Genomic DNA, 18,716 nt, shown 5'->3' with positions numbered 1-18,716 from the left:
TGCAGGGATGACCCGCCCCACGGTGCGGCTTGGTGATGTGCTTGCAGCTACGAGGAGACAGCCAGCCCGTTCCCAGAGCAGGGATGGGGGATGAAGAACCGCTTCCTGGTCCAGCTCAGGTTCCTGGTTGGGTTTGAAGAGGCAGATGCTGGTTTTTGGAAATACAGCATCACCTGGAAAGCTGCCATTGCATCGGCCTTGAAACAAAGCCGCCTGAAGCGAGCGATCTGCCTGCAGACCTGGCTGGGATGGCTGAGCTGTGCCAATACCCTGCCATCCCAGCAGAGAGCTACCGTGGGTTTTTCCCACGTAGCTTTCCCAGAGAGCTAAAATCCCTACCAGGGATTTTCCTCCCTGTGTCCTGCGGCCCTTCTCGTAATGAGCAGCACCGGGGATCTGCAGGTTAGTGGTCAACTCTGGCAGAAAAGCAGTGCAGGCAGCTCCTCTGCAGTTGTGTATGTACCCAGGTATGAGGGTGGGCTTGATATAATGCAGCCATGGAGTGCCCCCAGACGAGCTATCACCCTGCTCCTTCCCTGCTGCTGGCCTCTGGATCCTGCTGCCTCCCTGCATGGGAATCCGCACTCGTGCGACTGCGAGTGTGATCGGTTTGCTAATCCGCCCGAAAAGCTAATCGTGGTTAGCTTGGATTAAACATACGTGACACATCTGCAGTGCACTGTCTCTTAGCTGTGATTCATTTGAATTCTGGTCCAGAAGAAGAAACTTAACCCTCTTTGCCCAGCAGCGAAGTCATCTCACTCATACAGGGGATGCTTCTGCCGCTCCGGGTGCCTGTTGGATCAGCGTGTGACTAGATTCACCATATTTTGAGGCTTTATTTTCATAGCAGTTTGGTAAAAGCTAGCTGTCTTATGGAAATCTCTCTCCCAAGAACATTTGACTATGAATGCAACGTGGAAAATGTTCACGTGGAGCATTGCGGAGCTGAGAACACCGCCAGGGTAGGTGCTAAAGATTGGTTTCAAACAGGAATCTGAGCCTGGCCTTTCATTCATGCTTGCTTTTCTTGCTTAGGAAGCATCCATCCTGGGGACTTTTTCCTTTGTTCCCAACCCCCTTTCTCCCCAATAATTTTCAGAAGTAGTTTCATTCCTAGTACGGAATGGAAACAGATGTTGGAGCCTTGATGGAGTCTTGTGAAGCACAATTCTCTTTCTAATCAACCCCAGAGAGCGTGAATTGATTGAAAGCATTTGTTGGGACGCCTTAATTGCCAGTAACATTTAACTTCTGCTTCTTTGTTTCTTTTTCTTTTTCTTTTCTTTTTTTTTTTTTTTTTTTTTTTTTTTTTTTTTTTTTTTGGAAAGGGGAATAATGTAGATTTTAGGCAGAGGAAATCTGTGTTCTTAACCTCAAGGTGGGCAGGTACATTTCAGGCTGTGGCTCTGGGCCTTGCTGATGTGCTACTCTCAGGCTTTGGTCGTATCCAGCTGGGAGCCTCTCTGCAGGTTGCCCAGGGGCTTCTTGATTACAGGAGGGCACGTTCAGCACCAAGAGCCCACATCTGCACGTAGGGATGGAGCAAACCTTGGCCAGTCCTGGAAATAATGACAGCATGGGGATGAGTGAGTGCTTCCTGTGTATAAGGGTAAGATAAGACTATAATTGTCTTTCTTCCTTTCCTACAAAAGAGGGGCTTGAACTTCTGTTTTTTTTTTTTTTGTTTGTTTTTGTTTTTTTAAAAAAAAAAAAAAAGCCAGCTGCTTTCTTTTACCAAACAGTTTTTGGTGGCCTGGAGTGATAGAGCGCATATTGGAAGATAACTTGTTCTTCCCTTGCTTTACATATCGAGGAGAAGGAAGGACAAGATTAGATAATCTAGTGCAAGCTCGCATCGGGAAGTTGAAGAAAACATGCCTTTAAATGGTGAGCGAGGTGCGGGTCTGTGCCTGGGCATCTATTTTGGTGGAAGGGTAGCTTATTTAGGCTTAAGCTAAGCCAGTTGAAAAACTGCGTCCTCAAATGATTGCACCCAGTGTAAGTAATAATAAAAAAGTGTGCCTCTAAACTTTCCCTTAACAAATCTGGCATAAAACTCCAAATTCTTGCAAAACTTTTCAGGGGTTCGGGAGGCATTGCTGTTGTGTCTGCGGTAGCAGAGTCAAAAATCCCCGCTGCGTCATAAATCTAATGAAAAGCAAGCTCCAGGCATGGGGGTGAAATCCCAACCCCCCTCATTTTGTGATCCTCCTCAAGGTGCTTTTATGATCGACCAACATCAAGGGAAAAAAAATTGTTGATTTTATCAGTCTGGGTCGCCAGACAGACAGACAGACAGTGCTGGCCTCGCTCTCTGGAGTCTCAGCAATGCCTTTGTAGTGCTGGCTGCAGGTGTGGGTGTCGGGTTGGGGTCATGCACCCGGCCCGGTCCAGGGAAGGTTTGGGCAGAGGTGAAGATTGCCAGGGGCTGGTGAGGTAGTCACTGCGCTCAGAAGTTGCCTTGTGCTGTCCTAGGTCTTGTAATCAGTAACACTTGCTGGGAAGGCATGTTGTCCACGTGTATTTTTGCATTTTTCTCTTTTTATTCTCCTTCCCTTGTGTCTTTCCCCTTCCTGTTAGCTTTGTATAGCCTTTTCATTCCGAACCTTTCTTTCCATAGGCTCTGTACCTATGGGGTCGGGTGCTAAAGGACTAATTTAGAGTAAAAGTTTGAAGTTGTAAAGCTCTTCCCATTCATAAGCTGGTCAATAATGAAATGGCGATGACATGGAAAGCGTTATTACTATGTTTTGGGGTAAAGAGCTTGTATGATGTTCCCAGATCCCAGAAGGGTTCCTGTGGCTGAGTTTCAGCAGGACGGGGGAGATGGAAACACGTGGCTGCACCACCCCATGCATCACTTCAGCTTTTGTGTTTGACTGTCTTCAACACAAACTGACCCTAAAGAGCAAGGCACAATTTAGATTGCTCCCTGATACGCTCGTTATCATCAGGGGGCAATTTGGGGATGGCCTGGGAGAGGGTTAACGTGTGCTGTGTGCTGCGGCTCGCCCCAGCTCATCCCACTGCGGGTGCCCCAGCCCTTTGCTCCCCCCCATCTGGCTCCCGTTCTCCTCTTGCTCTCTGCCAAGCCGCTTCAGCGCTCTTAACTGGGAACAAAACTAACCTGATAATAAAAAGTACTTCTTAGTATGTAAGAGGGCGGCGGCTCCACTTGGAGCCGTAGCACCCATGGAGCACCAGGAGGCTGTTTTGGGGAGGGCTGGGAAGGTGAGCCCGCTGCAGCAGGCTTAATTCGCGTTCACGGTGAGAAGGGGGAGAAAGCAGCCTGTGGTTTCTCTCACTTCTCTCTTGGTCTGCTACAGCAGGGTTGCAGGCTGGCCCTTGTCTGCTCCACGAGGAGCCACACGAGGCCTCTCCTGCGGGAGCCACGTGGCACGTTTGCCTCCCCAAGGGCCTCTGTGACCTGCTCAGAGGGGGACGGCGCCGTTCCCTCGTCCCTATCCTTGTCCCCATCCCTCCTGTGAGGTAGCACGGGGCAGGTAGAGCTGGCGTGTTGGGCTCTGCAGATCCGAGCTCCGAGCGCTTTTTGCTGTTGACGAAAGGGATTAGGGCTGGCGTGGAGAGCAAACAGCCGTAGCCGGGAGCACACCAGTCAGCACAAACACCTTAATTGCCTTCAGCTAGCTGGGAGGCAGCTCCTTCCAGCCTCAGTAACACAGGCACGGCGGAGGCTTGTCCGTCAGCAGCGGGCTGGCCCTCCCCATGCCCTCAGCAGGCATCTGCTCAAGTCTAGCCCAGTGTTTTGGGGCTTACCAGCAGTGAAAGGTGCCTTGAAGAGGCTCACGTTTACGAGCTGTAACATTTCCTTGAGCCTTTCTCCGAAGCTCGTGGCTCTTCATAAGCTACCGGGCAACACCCAAGTTGTGGCGCTTCCCAAAAGCGGCCCCTGGCAAAATAAACTGAGCTTTTTGTTAGCTGACAGCTTTACGGGAGCGGGAGGCCTTTGTGTGTGTGGTTGCGGCCCTGGCGCTCGGTGCCGCGATCTTGGATCACCACCTGCTGTCTGCTGACAGAATTCACCCTAAATCCCCTTCGCAGAGCCGCGGTGCTTCTGGTTGAGGCTTCCCCCCACCCTCTGTGAGGTGCTGCCACGCGGGCTTGCTTACGGCTCGTCTGCCCAGCTTTTGTTAATTAAGTTACCGCCGCATCGCCTCGTGGAGCTGTGTCCCCGTTCGGGGTTTTTCACTGCCTTCAAATGGGTTTTTGAACAAAACGTGGGCTGAGCTGCGTAGGCCAAACCCCGACCCGGAGATGGGAAGCTGGCAGCTCGAGGACAAGGCCTTAGCTCTGCAGGGCTGAGAGCAGGGCCTGAATCTGGGAACCTGGTTTGATATCTGTGTCCTCTGTCCCTTTGGTGCCCTGGTGGCGTGAGCTGATGGGGCAGGTGTCCGAGCTTGGCCCCAGGGAGCTGCTCCGAGCCCTGCAGATAAATAAGCACTTGCTGTGGGAGCAGGGGAGCTGCGGCTGCCATCTACCTCGCAGCTGAAGGAAGGGGCTGTCTGCTCCGGAGTGCTAATTAGGTTCATTTCATCCCATCACACACGTCGCTAGCAGCAGCAGTCGATGAGGGAGCGTCGCTGGGCTTTCTCCATCCTGCGATGGCATCTGTGCACGCGTTTGGCCACGGTGACCGCTCTTTGGCGTGGCCACCTCAGCCTGTCCGTGTTGGGTCCTGACGTGGGGAACCTCACGAGTTAAACCAGGCAGTGCTGGCGATGCGGTGAGGTATGTTGTCGAGACAGGACAGACCAAATAGTTGCAGCTCAGCCCTTCTGATTGTTCCCCCCCCCACATACCTTCAGCAAGGGTTTTCTCGCTGCTCGTTAGACCTCCTAGGAAGTGGGAAAAGCAACGCTCCTGACTGCAGGACTTCCCCTGGAGGGTTGGAGGTAGGGAAAGGAGTTCAGGTTCTGTGTTTGAAGATAAATGGGATTTTTTTTTTTTTTTTGTTAGTTCTTGAAAATATGAAGTGTTGGGTAAATGTTGAAATTAGGCAGAGTAACGGGAGAGGAGGATATCGGTCTGCCACGAAACCTGCGGGGAACACCTCAGGAGTTCTTCTTTGTAGACAGCAGTGGAGACAGGACAAGTAATTCCACAGCACTGAAGGAAATTAAAATTATTAAAAAAAAAAAAATCAGATGGGAAACGTGTACCTAATCATATCAAGAGAAAATAATTTGAGATCCAGATACTCCCTCGGATGATGAAACCTGGACAAGCATAATAGTGGTAGATCTACAGATAACCTGAGACATTAAATTAAAGATACATTTGTAATAAAAAATATGATTTCTGCATGTGTTAGTAAGATTGCTAAAAACCGAAGTGACAGTGGTATTAAAACATTGCATTCTGTACCAAAAATTCCTTATATAAAGATCTTAGGAAGGTCAGAGAGAAGTAATAAATAAAGTTGCCAGGTTATTTTGGCTTGTGAGATGTGATTAAGCTCCGAATAAATATGTATCATCAAAACGCCACGAGAAACAGGAGAGAGAGAGAGATAGCATTTTTCATCCTTCAAACAGTTGTAGATAATTGAAGAAAGGAGAGAAAATATTTAAAAGGTTGCAATGCATTTAAACCAGAAGGAGCAGTATTAACTGAGGGGGGGGGGGAACGTTGAGAATAAGATGATACAAGGTTTCTGGGCTGGCATTTTAAGTAGCCTAGGAGTGAGATTAAACAAAACGCTGGAGTATGTCCTTCAGGGAGCAACTCTGCACTGTTGAGAAGATGGCATAATAGGTTTTGTTGGTGGCTAATTAGCATTCCCTTCCTCCTATCAGGGATCCCACCAGCTTGCGAATCTGGTTTGTTCAAGGAAAATTAGAAATAGTTTCTGCTGCGGCATCTTTCCTGGGGTTATCTTACCGATTTTTGAAATTAAAAAAAAAAAAAAAAGATCGGTTTCATATTTAGCTCTTAATGTTTAACAAAAGAAATGGGCTGGCAACGTGAGCTGTATGGAAACAGGCGGGAGGCTGGATGTAACGAAACGTGGTCAGCAGCAGAGAGCTTGGAAAGACAGCTACGTGGAGCTGGAGCTCGCCCCACAGATCTCCAGCGGGGTTGAGGCTGTCGGCAGCCCCACACCATAACCCTGGGAGTGAGCACAAGCACAGGGAGCCATCCTCGTTTTGGGGCAAAAACCCATCCCTTTGGAAAACGTGCTCGCTGTGTGAGAAGCCACCGCGTGCGTGCTGGGGAGGAGGAGAGGGCAGGGCGCTTGGTGCCAACGCAGAGCTTTGGCCCATGCCGAACAAGGGATGGTTTCATGAACTCAAGCCCAGCCACCCAGAGGCTCGCTGCCTGCGTGAGGGCAGCGCTCTGCAGCCTCACCCGAGGGAGACAAAGCCAGGCTGCCACGAGGCCTGGGTACACCGACGTCCGAGCAGATTTGGGACTCGGATGGCATCTGAATGAGCTGGTGCTGGCCGCATACATGCTGTCATCGTGCCTTTTGTCAGGAAGGGAAAGTCCCAGGTAGCCTGATAAAGGGACTGGGAGGTTTGTCCAGCTGCAGCGGAGGCCCTGCAGCCCCGGTGTGCTCCCTGCTGAAGGCTGCTCGGTAATTCCCTGCCTGCAGGACAAGCTCCTTTCCCCCCTTTTCCTCCGTTGATTGAAGCGTGCTGGTGTCAGAATCGGCTCAAGTACCTCTGGGCTTTGTGGGGGAGGACCCGGGGCTGGAACAGCAGCCAAAATTTAAAATCAGGATTAGTCTGTTGACACGCACATAAATCAACCAGCCTTGCTATCATAAATCTTCTCCGTGGATTTCGCTGCGGCGGCGGTGAAAGCGGTAGGAGCGGTGCTGCGGGCTGGGCCTCCCAGGGTTGGGTTTCAATGCCAAGGCTGTGCTCCTGCACCCCGGGGGGCTCGGGAAGGTCTCCCCCAGCTCCCCCCCTTTTCCCCTCTCTGAGAACCCAGCGGTGGCTGCAGCCTGCAGGCTTTGGCCTTTGCGCCTGGTGGGTTTGCAGGCAGGCTTAAGGCAAGGGTAGGGTGGGATATCTGCTGCCTCCTGGGGGTGCAAGGCAGCGCTAAAAGCTGCACCCATACCAAGAGCAAGGGAAGGGGGTGCAAAGGTCAAGCTGGAGGAGACGGACTGAGATACGGTGCTTTGAAGGGATATTGAAAGGTAGCACCTTGTTCTTCTATCTCTGTGTCCGTAGCAATCGGTATCTGTGCTTTCCTCAGCAAGCAAATTGCACGCCCGATAGCTTGTTCTCCGTATGCCACCCAGCAGCGAGCAAGTTGCCCAAAAGAGATTAAAAACCGGTGTCGCAGTTCGGAGGAGCGAGGCGTGCTCCTTTTGATAGAGAAGATAACAGCAGACGGTGCAGCATTACAGCGGCGGTGGGTGGGATGTTGACACGGACTGTTTGTGGATAACTTCTCCGGGTGATGTTTCCATCTGCCTGCCGTGGTGTAGTAAATCCGCCTTCTGCTTTCCCCTTTCTCCAGGGTAACCAGGAGCCAGCAGCAACTCCTGATGCAATGGTGCAGCCATTCACCACAATCCCATTTCCGCCACCCCCACAGAACGGGATTCCCACAGAGTACGGGGTGCCACACACTCAGGACTATGCAGGCCAGACCAGCGAGCACAATCTGACGCTCTACGGGAGCACGCAGCCGCATGGAGAGCAGAGCACGACCACGGCCAGCACGCAGAACGGGTCTCTCGCAGTAAGTGCCTGGGGCAGGGTCGCTGGGCTCTCCGGCCAGGGAGCTGCTTCTGGAAGAGAAAGCCACGGAGCAGGTGGCTGACTCCTTCTGGAGTATGCAGCACATCAGTGGTGGGCTCAGAAAGGAGACGATCACAAAAGGCCGGAGGTTCTGATGATCCATGGCTACGTTCTTGTGCGTGTTCTCCTGTAAATAGGTCTCTGCAAAGAGGAGCCATACCTGAGAACCGTGGTGTTTTACCACGGTGTTGCCCAAGGACGCTCCTTTCTAAAAGGATTAGTTACCTTGAGTCAACTGGCGAGTGGTTCAAGTGAATGCGATGGTGGCAAGTTCTGGAAGGTTGGCAGTACAGAGGATTAGGGAGAGCGCATGTATTGTAGGTGTAATCCCAACGCACTTCTGCTTTCGGGAAGCTAACAGAGTAGAAAAACACTTTTCTTTGACTTTCTGAAGATGGCAGGAAGCTTCAGGGGCAAAGATAGGAGAGGACCTCTCAGCTACTAGGCATCCATTTACCAAACGAAGATTTTCACCTTCTTAGTTTTTTGTGCTTTCTTCTTCCCATGGCCTGGAACTGGCACTGGGCAACATGCTGGCAGATTATCCCAGGAAAAGCTTTATCCACCCCTTAAGCCACTTGTTAAGACTTAACTTCCTAATAAAGAGCCTTATGGTGAGAGCCTTCGGTGCTCAGGGGCGGATTTAATCTGTTAATGCTTTCAGTTTTGCTTGTAGTTGGGTGTTTGGCTCGCAGAGATTATTTTTCCCCCGGTAAGTACAGAGTGAATTTAGTGCCAGCGATGGGAAGAAGTGATAGTGCCAGCTCAAGTGTGCACGGTTCCCAGCGTGTGGCTCTGCTCTTTCTGCCCTGGACGGTGGCTGCACGGTTGACAACGCAGGTTATGGCTTTGATAAGGTCCCTTTGAGTTTATCCTGGCAACGCCACAACTTCCACGTCTTGGAGAAGAAAAGAGTCCAAGCCCAGGAAAGCACGCTGGCAGCGCATAAAAGTAACTTCTTCAGCCTGAGGCAAATGTAAATGTAGAGAGGGAGAGATCAGGCTGGAAATAAAACTTGAAGCTGATGCAGCGTGCAGAAATGAAAGTCATCATTTCAGTACCAGGCTGTGTCCTCCCAGCCTTTAAGATCTGGGCTGCCCGTCTCCAGCTAGCAGGATGGAAACGGGGAGCAAAACACGGCGGCGGCTTTCCCCGCTGCGTATTTTTGCTGCTCCCATCTTTGCCCAGAGCTCGAGGAGCGTTTCTTTTTTAACAGCAACACCGCGAGCCCTGACCCTAGCCGAAAGCTCTTGCCAAAGCTCCCTCTGCTCTTCCTTATTAGGAGCCATCCCCGGGGCGCTGCAGGGCCGAGCTCTGCCTTTCATCAGTGCGTGCCGGCTCCGCCGAGCCCGCTGCGTGTGCAGGGCAATGCAGGGCAGGGTGGCACGGCACGGCGTGGCGCATCACGGCACGGCTCAGCTCAGCTCCCGGGGAAGGGAGAAGAGCAGCCCGCGTGCGTGGGAGGAGGGAGGGTTGCTGGGAGACTGCAGGGAGAAGGTGGCGTTGCCAGGAGGGAGCGTGACTGGGAGAGGTTATGCGAGAAACAGGCAGGGGAGCGCGCAGCCGGCCTGCTGGCCACCGGGAGTGGATGGGCACGGCTGGTCCGAGGGCTTAACACGGCTCAGGGTGTGAAGGGTGCAAAAACGGGCTCAGACCACAGCTGTGAAAGGGTCAGGGTGCAGCCCGGCTGTCGCTGCTACGGCTGGGACTGAGAGCATCCCGCATGCTGGCACGTGAAGATGTCTGGAGGGAGAGGCAAGGCGCCTCGCATGGGCATTCCCACGCTTTACACGCATCAGGTTTTGGATCTTCCGTGTCCCTTTACCTGTTCTGTCCAGGAATCCTACTGTATCGAGTTACTTTGATGCTGCGGGGTGCCTTGGGATGTGGTTGCTCTCAACTTCTCCTCCTCGGCACGCTGATTAATGATGCAGTAACTAGGGGAAGGAAGAAGGCTCAGCAGTGGCTCAAGCTGTTAACGCACCGCCCCGCAGGTTGGCTGCTTCATCTTGCACACCAACGCCAAGCATCTCGGCCGTCCCGTACGCTGGTTCTTGCTCGTGTGGCACACACACACATCCCATCCACGCGAGCGAGGCTGCTCCGCTTTAAGGCGCCTTTCCCCTTCACCATCTTGTTGCCTCGCTCAAATGGCAGCGCTGACTTGAACACAGTAAAAGCTCGCTGCAGGTGATACGTGATCCTCCCCTCCCCTTACTGCGACTGACAGGCGCAGCTGCTGCCATGTGTGCGAAGGCGATACCCCGGACTGCATAGCTGGGGGATTTTTTAGCTGCTGACTCGAAGCCTGTGCTCCCGTGGGATAGCTCAGAAATTCCTCCAGCCAGGCAGCTTCGGTCCCTCCTGGCATTTAAGAACGAGGCCTCTGCTGCCGCCCGGCTGGCAGGAGAGAGTGAGATAGCAAAAGCTGTGCTCAGGTGGCGTGGGCTTCTGCCTTCCCAGGCTGGTAGCGTTTGGGGGAGCTGCAGAAGTAACAGGATATGAGGTGGCTTCAAAATCCCTCGTGGAAAGGGGAATTTCTTCTGGCTGGTATCAGGTTATGCAGCGGCCTAACGGGGTCTGCAGTGGGGTCCCTAACACAGGGTGGGAGCTCCTTTTCCTAGGAACTTGGCAGGACCCCATGGAAAAGTCAGGCTGAATGACTTGAGCTTATCAGCGGCGTTGGCTGAGTTAATACCCAGCCATCTGGAAGGCTGAGGTCAAACACCAGCAGGGAACTGAAGTAAAATAAAGCCTTGGGAGTCAAAGTCCGTGCCTCCCTCGATGCTCCCCCGGGCTGTGTAAAACCCCCGGGTGGAGGGGAATGGCTGGTTGGTGTCGTCAGCTTTGGGCGAGCTCGGTGCTGGAGCCGAGAGTGCTGGAAAGCATTCGGAGCTCTCGGGGCTGGGGCACGGAAAAGGAACGGGCACATCGGTGGCGTAATGCAAACAGCCGCATAATTTGGAATCTTTTTTTATTTTAGGATCAGGCCTCATCCGCGGGGCTTTGTTTCTCGCCTGGCATGTGGGTCTCCCGCTCGTCGTCTCGGAGCATCTGTCCTTTCTCTCGATACTGCCCCAAAGCACAGCTGAAAGACCTGCCTTAAAAATAGACAGAGGTGTAGCGGGCCATATTTGGCCTACTCCCTCTGCCCTTTGCGGGCCGTCTCTGAAGCCGTTGACGCTCTGCATTTCACTTTTTATAGTGCTGGGTCGCCTGGCTTGGTTTATATGGCTTTTTACTTGGTTTACAAGAAGGGTTCACCCCTTCTTGGTTTACATCAGCGTGCTTCTCCCTGACGGAGCTGCCGATGGGGCTGCGGTTCCTCCGCCAGCTGAGCTGCTCTGAAGGTGCACTGCTGTCAGAAAGATCTGGCTGCGAGCACTCCTATTTTCTGGCATTCCTTCCGTGAGCCACTTCAATTCACTCACCTGGCAGAAAGCTGTCTGTTTCTTCTGCTGGGTTAATGAATTAGGGGCGCCCTTGGAGGACTCCAGCAAATGCTGTTGTCCCAAGGTAAGCGCCCGGAGCGCGTGGCCGGGAGCCGAGAGCAATTGTCAGCTCGCTGCAGCTCCCGGTGCTCTACCCACAGAGGGGAGATTAATCATCCACTGAACTAAAAAAGCTTGCTTGATAGTAAATGCAATGCACTTAATACTGGGAGCTGATTATTCAACTCGTTTCTCTTGTTAATGTCAGAGGGAAGAATTTGTGTGTCTATATAAATTACCGAATGCAGCTGGAGCTCTGGAAGTCGAGGAGTAAGTTTATGTAAATTACTTTGCACGAAAATGGCAGGTGCTGTCGCCTTGGTGTTATGTTGTCGTGAACCAATATAAAGCATTATTTAATTACAGAGCAGCGTGTCTCTAGGTGTTTTGACGTGCCATACCGAAGCATATTTAACTCATCTGCTGCACCATAAAGGGCTGTAGACTTCCAGATTCCTTAAAGAAGGCACATCTGCGATGGGGGACCCCTGCTTATCAGGTTCAGGGGCAGGAGGGGGAAGCTGCTCGGTCCTCTGGCCGTGGCCCAGGCATCTAATAAGGGTTTAGAAGGAAGGGAGCCAACAGCACCACAGGGCTTCCTCAACTTCCTTTCATAATGCACGGATGATGTTATAAGGATGACTTTCCCTTGGGTATTTCTTTGCCTGGTCTGAGATTAGCAGAATTTTCCTCTGTAATTATTTTTCATCACTTCGGTAATTAAAGCATTTGCTCACGTAAGGTATTTCAGGTGAGGACTTATGTTTAATGAATATCCTCGCTTATCTTTTGATACCGCTGAGCAGGTAGATGCGAGGAGGCACCAGCTCCAAATAAGTTACCTAGCTGCTGATTGTTTAGATACAGCAGCTTGGAAATCACTGTCTTGAGGTAGCAAACTCTGACATCTAACATCAGAAATTTGCTTTGAGGATGAGGCAGATTATTTTGCTTGTCGGCACTTCCAGACTCGTGGCTGGTGAGGCAGGTTTGAAAATGATTTCAAAAGAGAAATAGGGACTAAATCAGAAAATATCATTGTGTTAGAGTATACAGCTGTGGTAGTTCTGCATTTCTCTCAAAGGTTAGAGCAGATCTTGAAGTAGTACAGAGGAGGATAATAGCGATGATGAAAAGGATATAGCAGGTTCTTTACGAGAAGAAATGAAATCTTCACAGGAAAAGAGCTGACAGATGAACGAGGGAATGTGAGCTATAGAGTATTGAGAGGTATGGGAAACCAAATAGGGAACTCTCCCATTTTCACTGACTAGGATGCAAACAGGGAGTAAGTGGCATGCATCAAAACAAAACCAAAAAAACCGCAACCCCAAAACACAAAACCATTTTGTTGTTGGTTGTTCCTTTTTCTCCTTCCATGTAATGAAGATTTTAACTGGGGAAATCTTGTTCACAGGATGCTGTAGAAGTTGAGAGTATAAACAGGCTCATAAAACTCACTAAACATTTCACGGGCAATAGATTCATTGCCAGTGAGCAGCTCTGAGGAGGACGTGAAGCAGCTCAGTTTTCTGGGGGCTGGGAGGCTGGAGGAGCATCACCGAGCATTTGCCCTGTTTGGCCAGGTGGCGTTTGTCTTTAATAAGGAAAGGGGGCAAAAAGACTAAGCTTTAGTGTGTCTGAACACAGGTACTTAGCAATCAGAAGAAATACGCCCTAAATTAATCTAGCTGCTGGAAACAGTTAAAAGCCCAGAGAAGTGGTTTGGTACCTCCTTAGCCATTTTTTTTTTGTGAAGCTTTTGGCATACAAAGCACTTGGGCACATCGTTAGTTGTGCCTGTACCGTAGCCCAGTTGTTTTTTTTATATAACCATGCTTGGCATCTCTGAAAAATCAAGCCCATGGATACAATGCTAAAATACAATTTGCTGCTGTTGAAAGGTGATTATTATCCCCAAAGCAAGCGCAAGCTCCTGTGCCCTTCGCTTTCAGGTGTGTAGCTCCCTGCCTCTCTGGTGAGGCAGGAGAGGGGTTTGGTGTCCAGAATCCAATTCTTCACTCATTTTTCCACCAGATCTGCTTAGTGGGTATCTATTGATGGGTGACTGGTTGTTTTGACACAGGCTCTTCACTGGAAAGTGCAGAGATCTTCTGTTATCGCTGCACTCCTTGGCAGTGGGCAGGTTGCCTTCTGCCAGCCCTAGTTTCCAGCCCTTGTCTCCACACAGATCCTCAAGGTCTTGATCCGATCAGGGTTGCTTTTTCCTTTTTTTTCCTTTTTTTTTTTTTTTTTTATGGACCTGATACTCTAGAAGCAGGGAGCACAGTCTGTCTCCCAGATGCTAGGAACTGCCCAGGTCCCCTTTTAAATCCAGCTGTTAGTTAGTCTGTAAATATTTTGTATTGCAGGGACTTACGGGTCTTACCCCCCCTCGCTGTGATTCACAGCCTTACGGACCCCCTGGGCCGTGGGGGAGGAGGACAAGGGGGTTGTTTTATCGTGTGTTTTGTTGTAGTTTCTCTGCACAGGTACACGTGCACGCCTCCTTTTGCAGCCGCCCCTCGTCGCGTGGCGTTTCTTGGCTGCTGGCGGGTGCAGGCAAGTGGCAGGGGGGCACGGGGAGCAAGTGGTTGAGTGAAGCAAATACCCTGCGTGTGCTGAGCCCCGATCCATCTCCCGGTGACCTTGAACAGCTCAGAGCTTGTGTGTGCAGGCGTGGATGGCGTTATCGCCGCAGAAGTGTGCGTTACCCGGGCTACGGCGAGGAGGTAGCGGGGATCCGAGGCTGTTTTCAGACGCGGGGTCTTTGCCCCGTGGCAAGCAGCGAGACCCAGGGGACAGCCGTCAGCTCCTTTCTGCGCCGTCGTGGCCAAGGGAAGAGGTTGGCCCCGAGCTGCCAGGTGCTGACGTGAGGCCAGAAGGAAGGAGCTGGAAGTGGTGCAGGGGTCGGGGTGAGGAGCGGGTGCGCGGTGAATTGCCGGCTTTTATCATCGGGCTCGGGCAGGGCAGCGCTTTGCCAGTCTCCATTATGTGCTGCCAGAGAACAGGCTCCAGGCCCTTCCTTTCATCTCCTTCCTAATGAGTTAAGACGAGGAATAACTATAAAAGGAAAAGGGGAAAAAAAAAAAAAAAAAAAAAGGCAGCGAGATCTGAAGAGCCTATTTCTATCGTTTATGCTGTAGCTGAATGTGTGGCAGCGGACAAACGTCCTGAGCTCGTGTTAGAGGGGCTGAAAGTTCAGAGCTCACCGTAGGGCCCTGGGTGCTGGAGACGAGGGAGCTGCAGCATCCAGAGAGACAGGAGGCATTTCATGCTCAACTACTGCTGAAAAATCAGGAGATGTGGGAGGCCGCACAGCATCCAGGGGGTGTTAGCGTAGTCAGCGAGGTAAGATCGGGCTGAGCCGCCCTGTTCTTTCTCTTACTTCCCCAGTTTCGGGGCCTTTGTCTTACTGTACACGTCTCACGTGCTGGAAAACCGACTCCCGTGTGGCGGCAGCACGCTGCCATATGCAGGAACAGCTGTGAGCGTTTTTGAGCAGGCCACTGTACATGATATATTGCACCCTTGGAAAGAAAGGAGCTCTGCCCTCTGCTCGCGAGCAAATGGCTGGGAGAGGAGCACGAGCCTTTGTCTCCCGTGGAGGCAGCAGATCCAGTCCTGTGCAGCCTCTATTTGAATTTCAGCACTGACACGTTTTTGTTGTCACCGTTCATAATCTCAGCCTTCCCTCATTCCAGCCGGAGACGTGCTGGTGTGTTTAAGTACTCACCTGTGGGCCTTTGCCCACTTGCAGTTCCCCACCGCAGCCGTAGGAAAGGCAGGATTTGGCAAACGGCTCTCGCACAGCTCCAGGATGCGCCTGAAAATGGGACGGGGAGAGTTCCCTCGGAGCGGGAGAGCTGATGATTTTGGGGAGTTGTTTTGGAGCGCTCGCTCCAAGGCAGGCATTGTGTGCAGTGATGGATGGGCTACCCCTGTGTTTTGTCCTGCTTGGACGGATTTGCCCTGAGGAGCAAAGGACTCTGATGGAGTAATAAAAATAAAACCACCGAATAGCATGGTGTGATTTAATCACAAGCCAGCTGCATCGATTCTTCCCCTAGGGTGCACTCTGTGTGTTTGGAGATGCGTTTTGTCATCGGGGTGAGGCTAGAAAGAAGACAGGGAATTTAGGGAGGGGGAGCAGCTTTTTTTGATACGATCCAAGGGAAGTTTGTGAGGTGGTTCTTGACAATTTGATATCTGGGGGGGGGTGAGTCTAAGCCAAATAAAAAATCTTCATCCTGCTACGCTTCTCCCGAGACTTGAGTGGCTCTGGGGAGTAGAGATAATTGCAGGGCAGTATCTCCGTTCTCCCTATCACAGCTTAATTTATATTAATCAGATCAAACATGTTTTGTGCTGCCTGCGCTGCCCTACTAAAATAAAATGGAAAGCTGCCACTGCTTTGCTCAGCACGACAAGGCCCCGGTGCTTACTGCGAGCTTGCTCTTGTCAGTCCTTTATAAGCAGCGTGCAAGTTCAAGGTCGTAGCTCTTAAGGGATGTTTCTGGCCAGGAGGAGCTCTTGATGTTGCTGGTTCAGTTTATCTGTGGAGGGAGGTTTCTTTCCAAACATTCACTAAGTGTGTATCAAATGGTTAGGGGCTGGCCATACCCAGCCGGTGGCTGGGCAGTCAGCGTGGGCAGCTCCCCTGAGACTTTTTTCTGACTTTGGGAGACAAATTATGTATATAACAAATAAAAAGAGCACCCCCCTACTCTTCAATCGTGAGTTTTAAGGCCTGCAAGTGTTCTTGAAGGTGCCTGAAAAAGCTGACTAGCAATTACTAGCACTTCTTACTCTAAGCCCAGCATGGGTGGCTGAGGCCCTCTCCCTTTCTTCTTCCCTGCCCTTTTTCTCTGTTCTGGCCCACTGACACACCTTCTTGCTGTGTGTTTGCTGTGCACAAGTGCCCCAAAGTCCACACCTCGCCCTGGCTTTGCCGTGCCAGTCAGTGCTAAGGAATGTGGGAACGAATTCCCTCCTTTTGGTTGTGGAGCTGGTAGCAAAAAGTAGCACTTGGAGATCTTATAAACCCAGCGGTGGTAATGACTGCTTCCTGTCCCTGGGCTGACTTTTAAGTGTGCTAGAAAAGTTAATCAAAGACATCCGTAAGCTGTTGCTATGTGGATTTTTCCCATTTAATTACAGAGCTTCTGGGGTAGTGCTTCTCTGAAGGGAACTTGACAGAGCAGATGCCATTTTGCCTGGGGATGCATTTCTGGTATTGGCCCGGTGAAGAGCTGCCACTTCAGCTGTGGGATTTTGATGATTGCATGAACATCCTGCCACATGAGATTAGAGTGGCGGTACTACCTCCCAGCTTCAGGATACGGAAGATCCGCCTCTTCATTAGAGCTTTCATATGGTGGCAGCTGAAGTGAGGAAGAGCAGGGGAAAAGAGAGCAATTTAAGAAAACCAAAGGCAAATCTGCTAAGCTAAAAAGGTGATAGGAGGGGAGGGAAGCTGAGATCTCGTTAGTGTTTACTCATGGAAGGAGAGGGGAAGAACAACAGATCGATTGTGCAGCGTTACTGGCTTTATCAAAGTAATTGTCAAGTGTTCAGATACCGCAATCACAAATGTAGTGCTAATACATGAAAAGAGATGGGCAAAGCCTGTGAAAGGAATTCGAATGGTTTCTGTTCACAAACACAACTTTGTCTTTCTGATTCCAGCAGACAGAAGGAGGGGCACAGACAGATGGACAGCAATCACAGACACAGAGCAGTGAGAACACCGAGAGCAAATCCACTCCAAAACGGCTCCATGTGTCCAACATTCCCTTCCGCTTTCGAGATCCGGACCTTCGACAGATGTTTGGGGTAAGTTCCCGGAGCCATTCAAAGCATGGCAGCTCTCCTTCACCACAGGAGGAACGCGTGGTGCTGGTGTATTCCTGGGGAGGAAAGGCCCTTCTCCTTCTTTTGCCCCTGCCCCAATTTACTCAGCACACTGTAAAACGTTTGCAGAAGTACAGCAATTAGTAGTGTTTACCTCAGTTGGTAAATACACATGAAAACTGTAATTGTGTTGTTCATATCAAGACGTTGGGGTAAGCTAACAATTGGCTTGGAAAAAAAAAAAACGAAACAAAACTTCACCTTATTTCCCAGCGAAGACTAGGATTAAACAGTGACTTAATATATCCCTTGCAAAGCTCTGTTTTTCAGTTGCTTAGAAACTTGCTGAAATATTTATGTCTTTCCTCATGATCCACTGTTGTGATGAAAAATTGCTGCAAGGAATTGGCCAACTAGTAATTGCATATGGAAAAGCTGGTGCAAGTCAGATGGCATTTTGCATGGTGTGTGATATATATTTTGTTTCTTTTGACTGAATAGTTTGTCTCCCCTAATAGTAACCTTTGTGTGCTCCTCAATTTATAAACTCTTCCCCGAAGAGTTGGTTCACATGAGTGTAGATGGTGACTTGTTCCATATGGACACAGAGATGAGCTGGGTACTTCATGACCTAACCTTCAGGTGAAGTTGGCTGTGTATCATCGTCAGGAATCTGTGACTTGTTGGTATGAAGCTAGTGTCCTTGGCAGATGATGTGTTTTATAGCCTTTATAAATATTTCTTCTGTATAAACGACTTAAAATGTTGCTGCCTGTTTAAGATACAGTGCAGAGCAATCAAGTCAGGAAAGACTAAAGTCAAGTATCCTTTAACCCTGCTGCTTTGTATACCTTGGTCCTACATGCATAGCCATCTGCTCCCTCAGATTCTGCACTATTTTGTAGTTTCAACTGTTGCATCTCTTTAGACATTTGTGTGCGTCTATGCATGCACCTGTGCATGTGGAGAGTAGTGTTACAGTGTGTAAATGTGTCAAATTCAGGGACTTCAAGATTAAATTTAAAATAAAAGAAAAAGAATTGGGGTTATCTATTCATTATTTGAACAATATGAAGTGAAAAAAGTGTGCGGAGATGTTAAAACTTTCACTAATTGTCTTCAGCAGGAGTCTAAATTGTATATATATTGAGAGATGTCTTTGCTTCTTGTTCTTGAAAAATTTTTATGGTTGTTTGTTTTTGTCCATAAGAAGCTGTTCTGTGGATGAGACCAAACTGAGAAGCTGTCAAAATACCAGAGGGCAGGGTTGATGTTCGGAGGGACCTTAGCAGGTCTTCAGACACCTCCATCTTTGGAGGTGTTTAACACTTGGCTGCATACATCCCAGCCCAACTGATCTCATTAGACCTGCTCTGAGCAGGTGTTGAACTAAATGACCTCTGCAAATAGGTCCCAGCCAAAATTAGGCTTCTGTGACTCTGTTGCTGGAGGCCTGGGTTTGCATTTCTTGTTGTTCACGCATTAGATTGCTGCACTTTTGACATCTGTGGGAATGTTTTCAGGGCGAAACTCATCTCGTGGCAATCTGTGATTGCTGAATCTCCAGTTGCCTGTTCCGCTTGTGTTTTTTAGC

The 18,716-nt window shown here is 50.3% G+C and overlaps 1 protein-coding gene across 11 annotated transcripts in view; it reads left to right on the top strand.

Annotated features, from left to right (window-relative positions):
* RBFOX2 (RNA binding fox-1 homolog 2) overlaps window positions 1-18,716 on the top strand; it is a 158,247-nt gene that overhangs the window by 91,349 nt on the left and 48,182 nt on the right. For all 11 annotated transcript variants that reach the window (XR_014316910.1, XM_082753287.1, XM_082753289.1 and 8 more), the window contains 2 exons: window positions 7,495-7,719; window positions 16,958-17,104. Coding sequence is in view for 10 of the 11 variants with exons in the window: in XM_082753287.1 (XP_082609413.1) it covers window positions 7,495-7,719; window positions 16,958-17,104 (372 nt within the window). In the remaining variant the exon portion in view is untranslated. The remainder of the gene's footprint in view (window positions 1-7,494; window positions 7,720-16,957; window positions 17,105-18,716) is intronic.

Source organism: Aythya marila, assembly GCF_965140915.1.
Source record: "Aythya marila genome assembly, chromosome: 1".
Classification (NCBI taxonomy): Eukaryota; Metazoa; Chordata; class Aves; order Anseriformes; family Anatidae; genus Aythya; species Aythya marila.
Note: the sequence above shows the minus strand (reverse complement) of the source record. Positions and strands in the feature narration are given on the sequence as shown.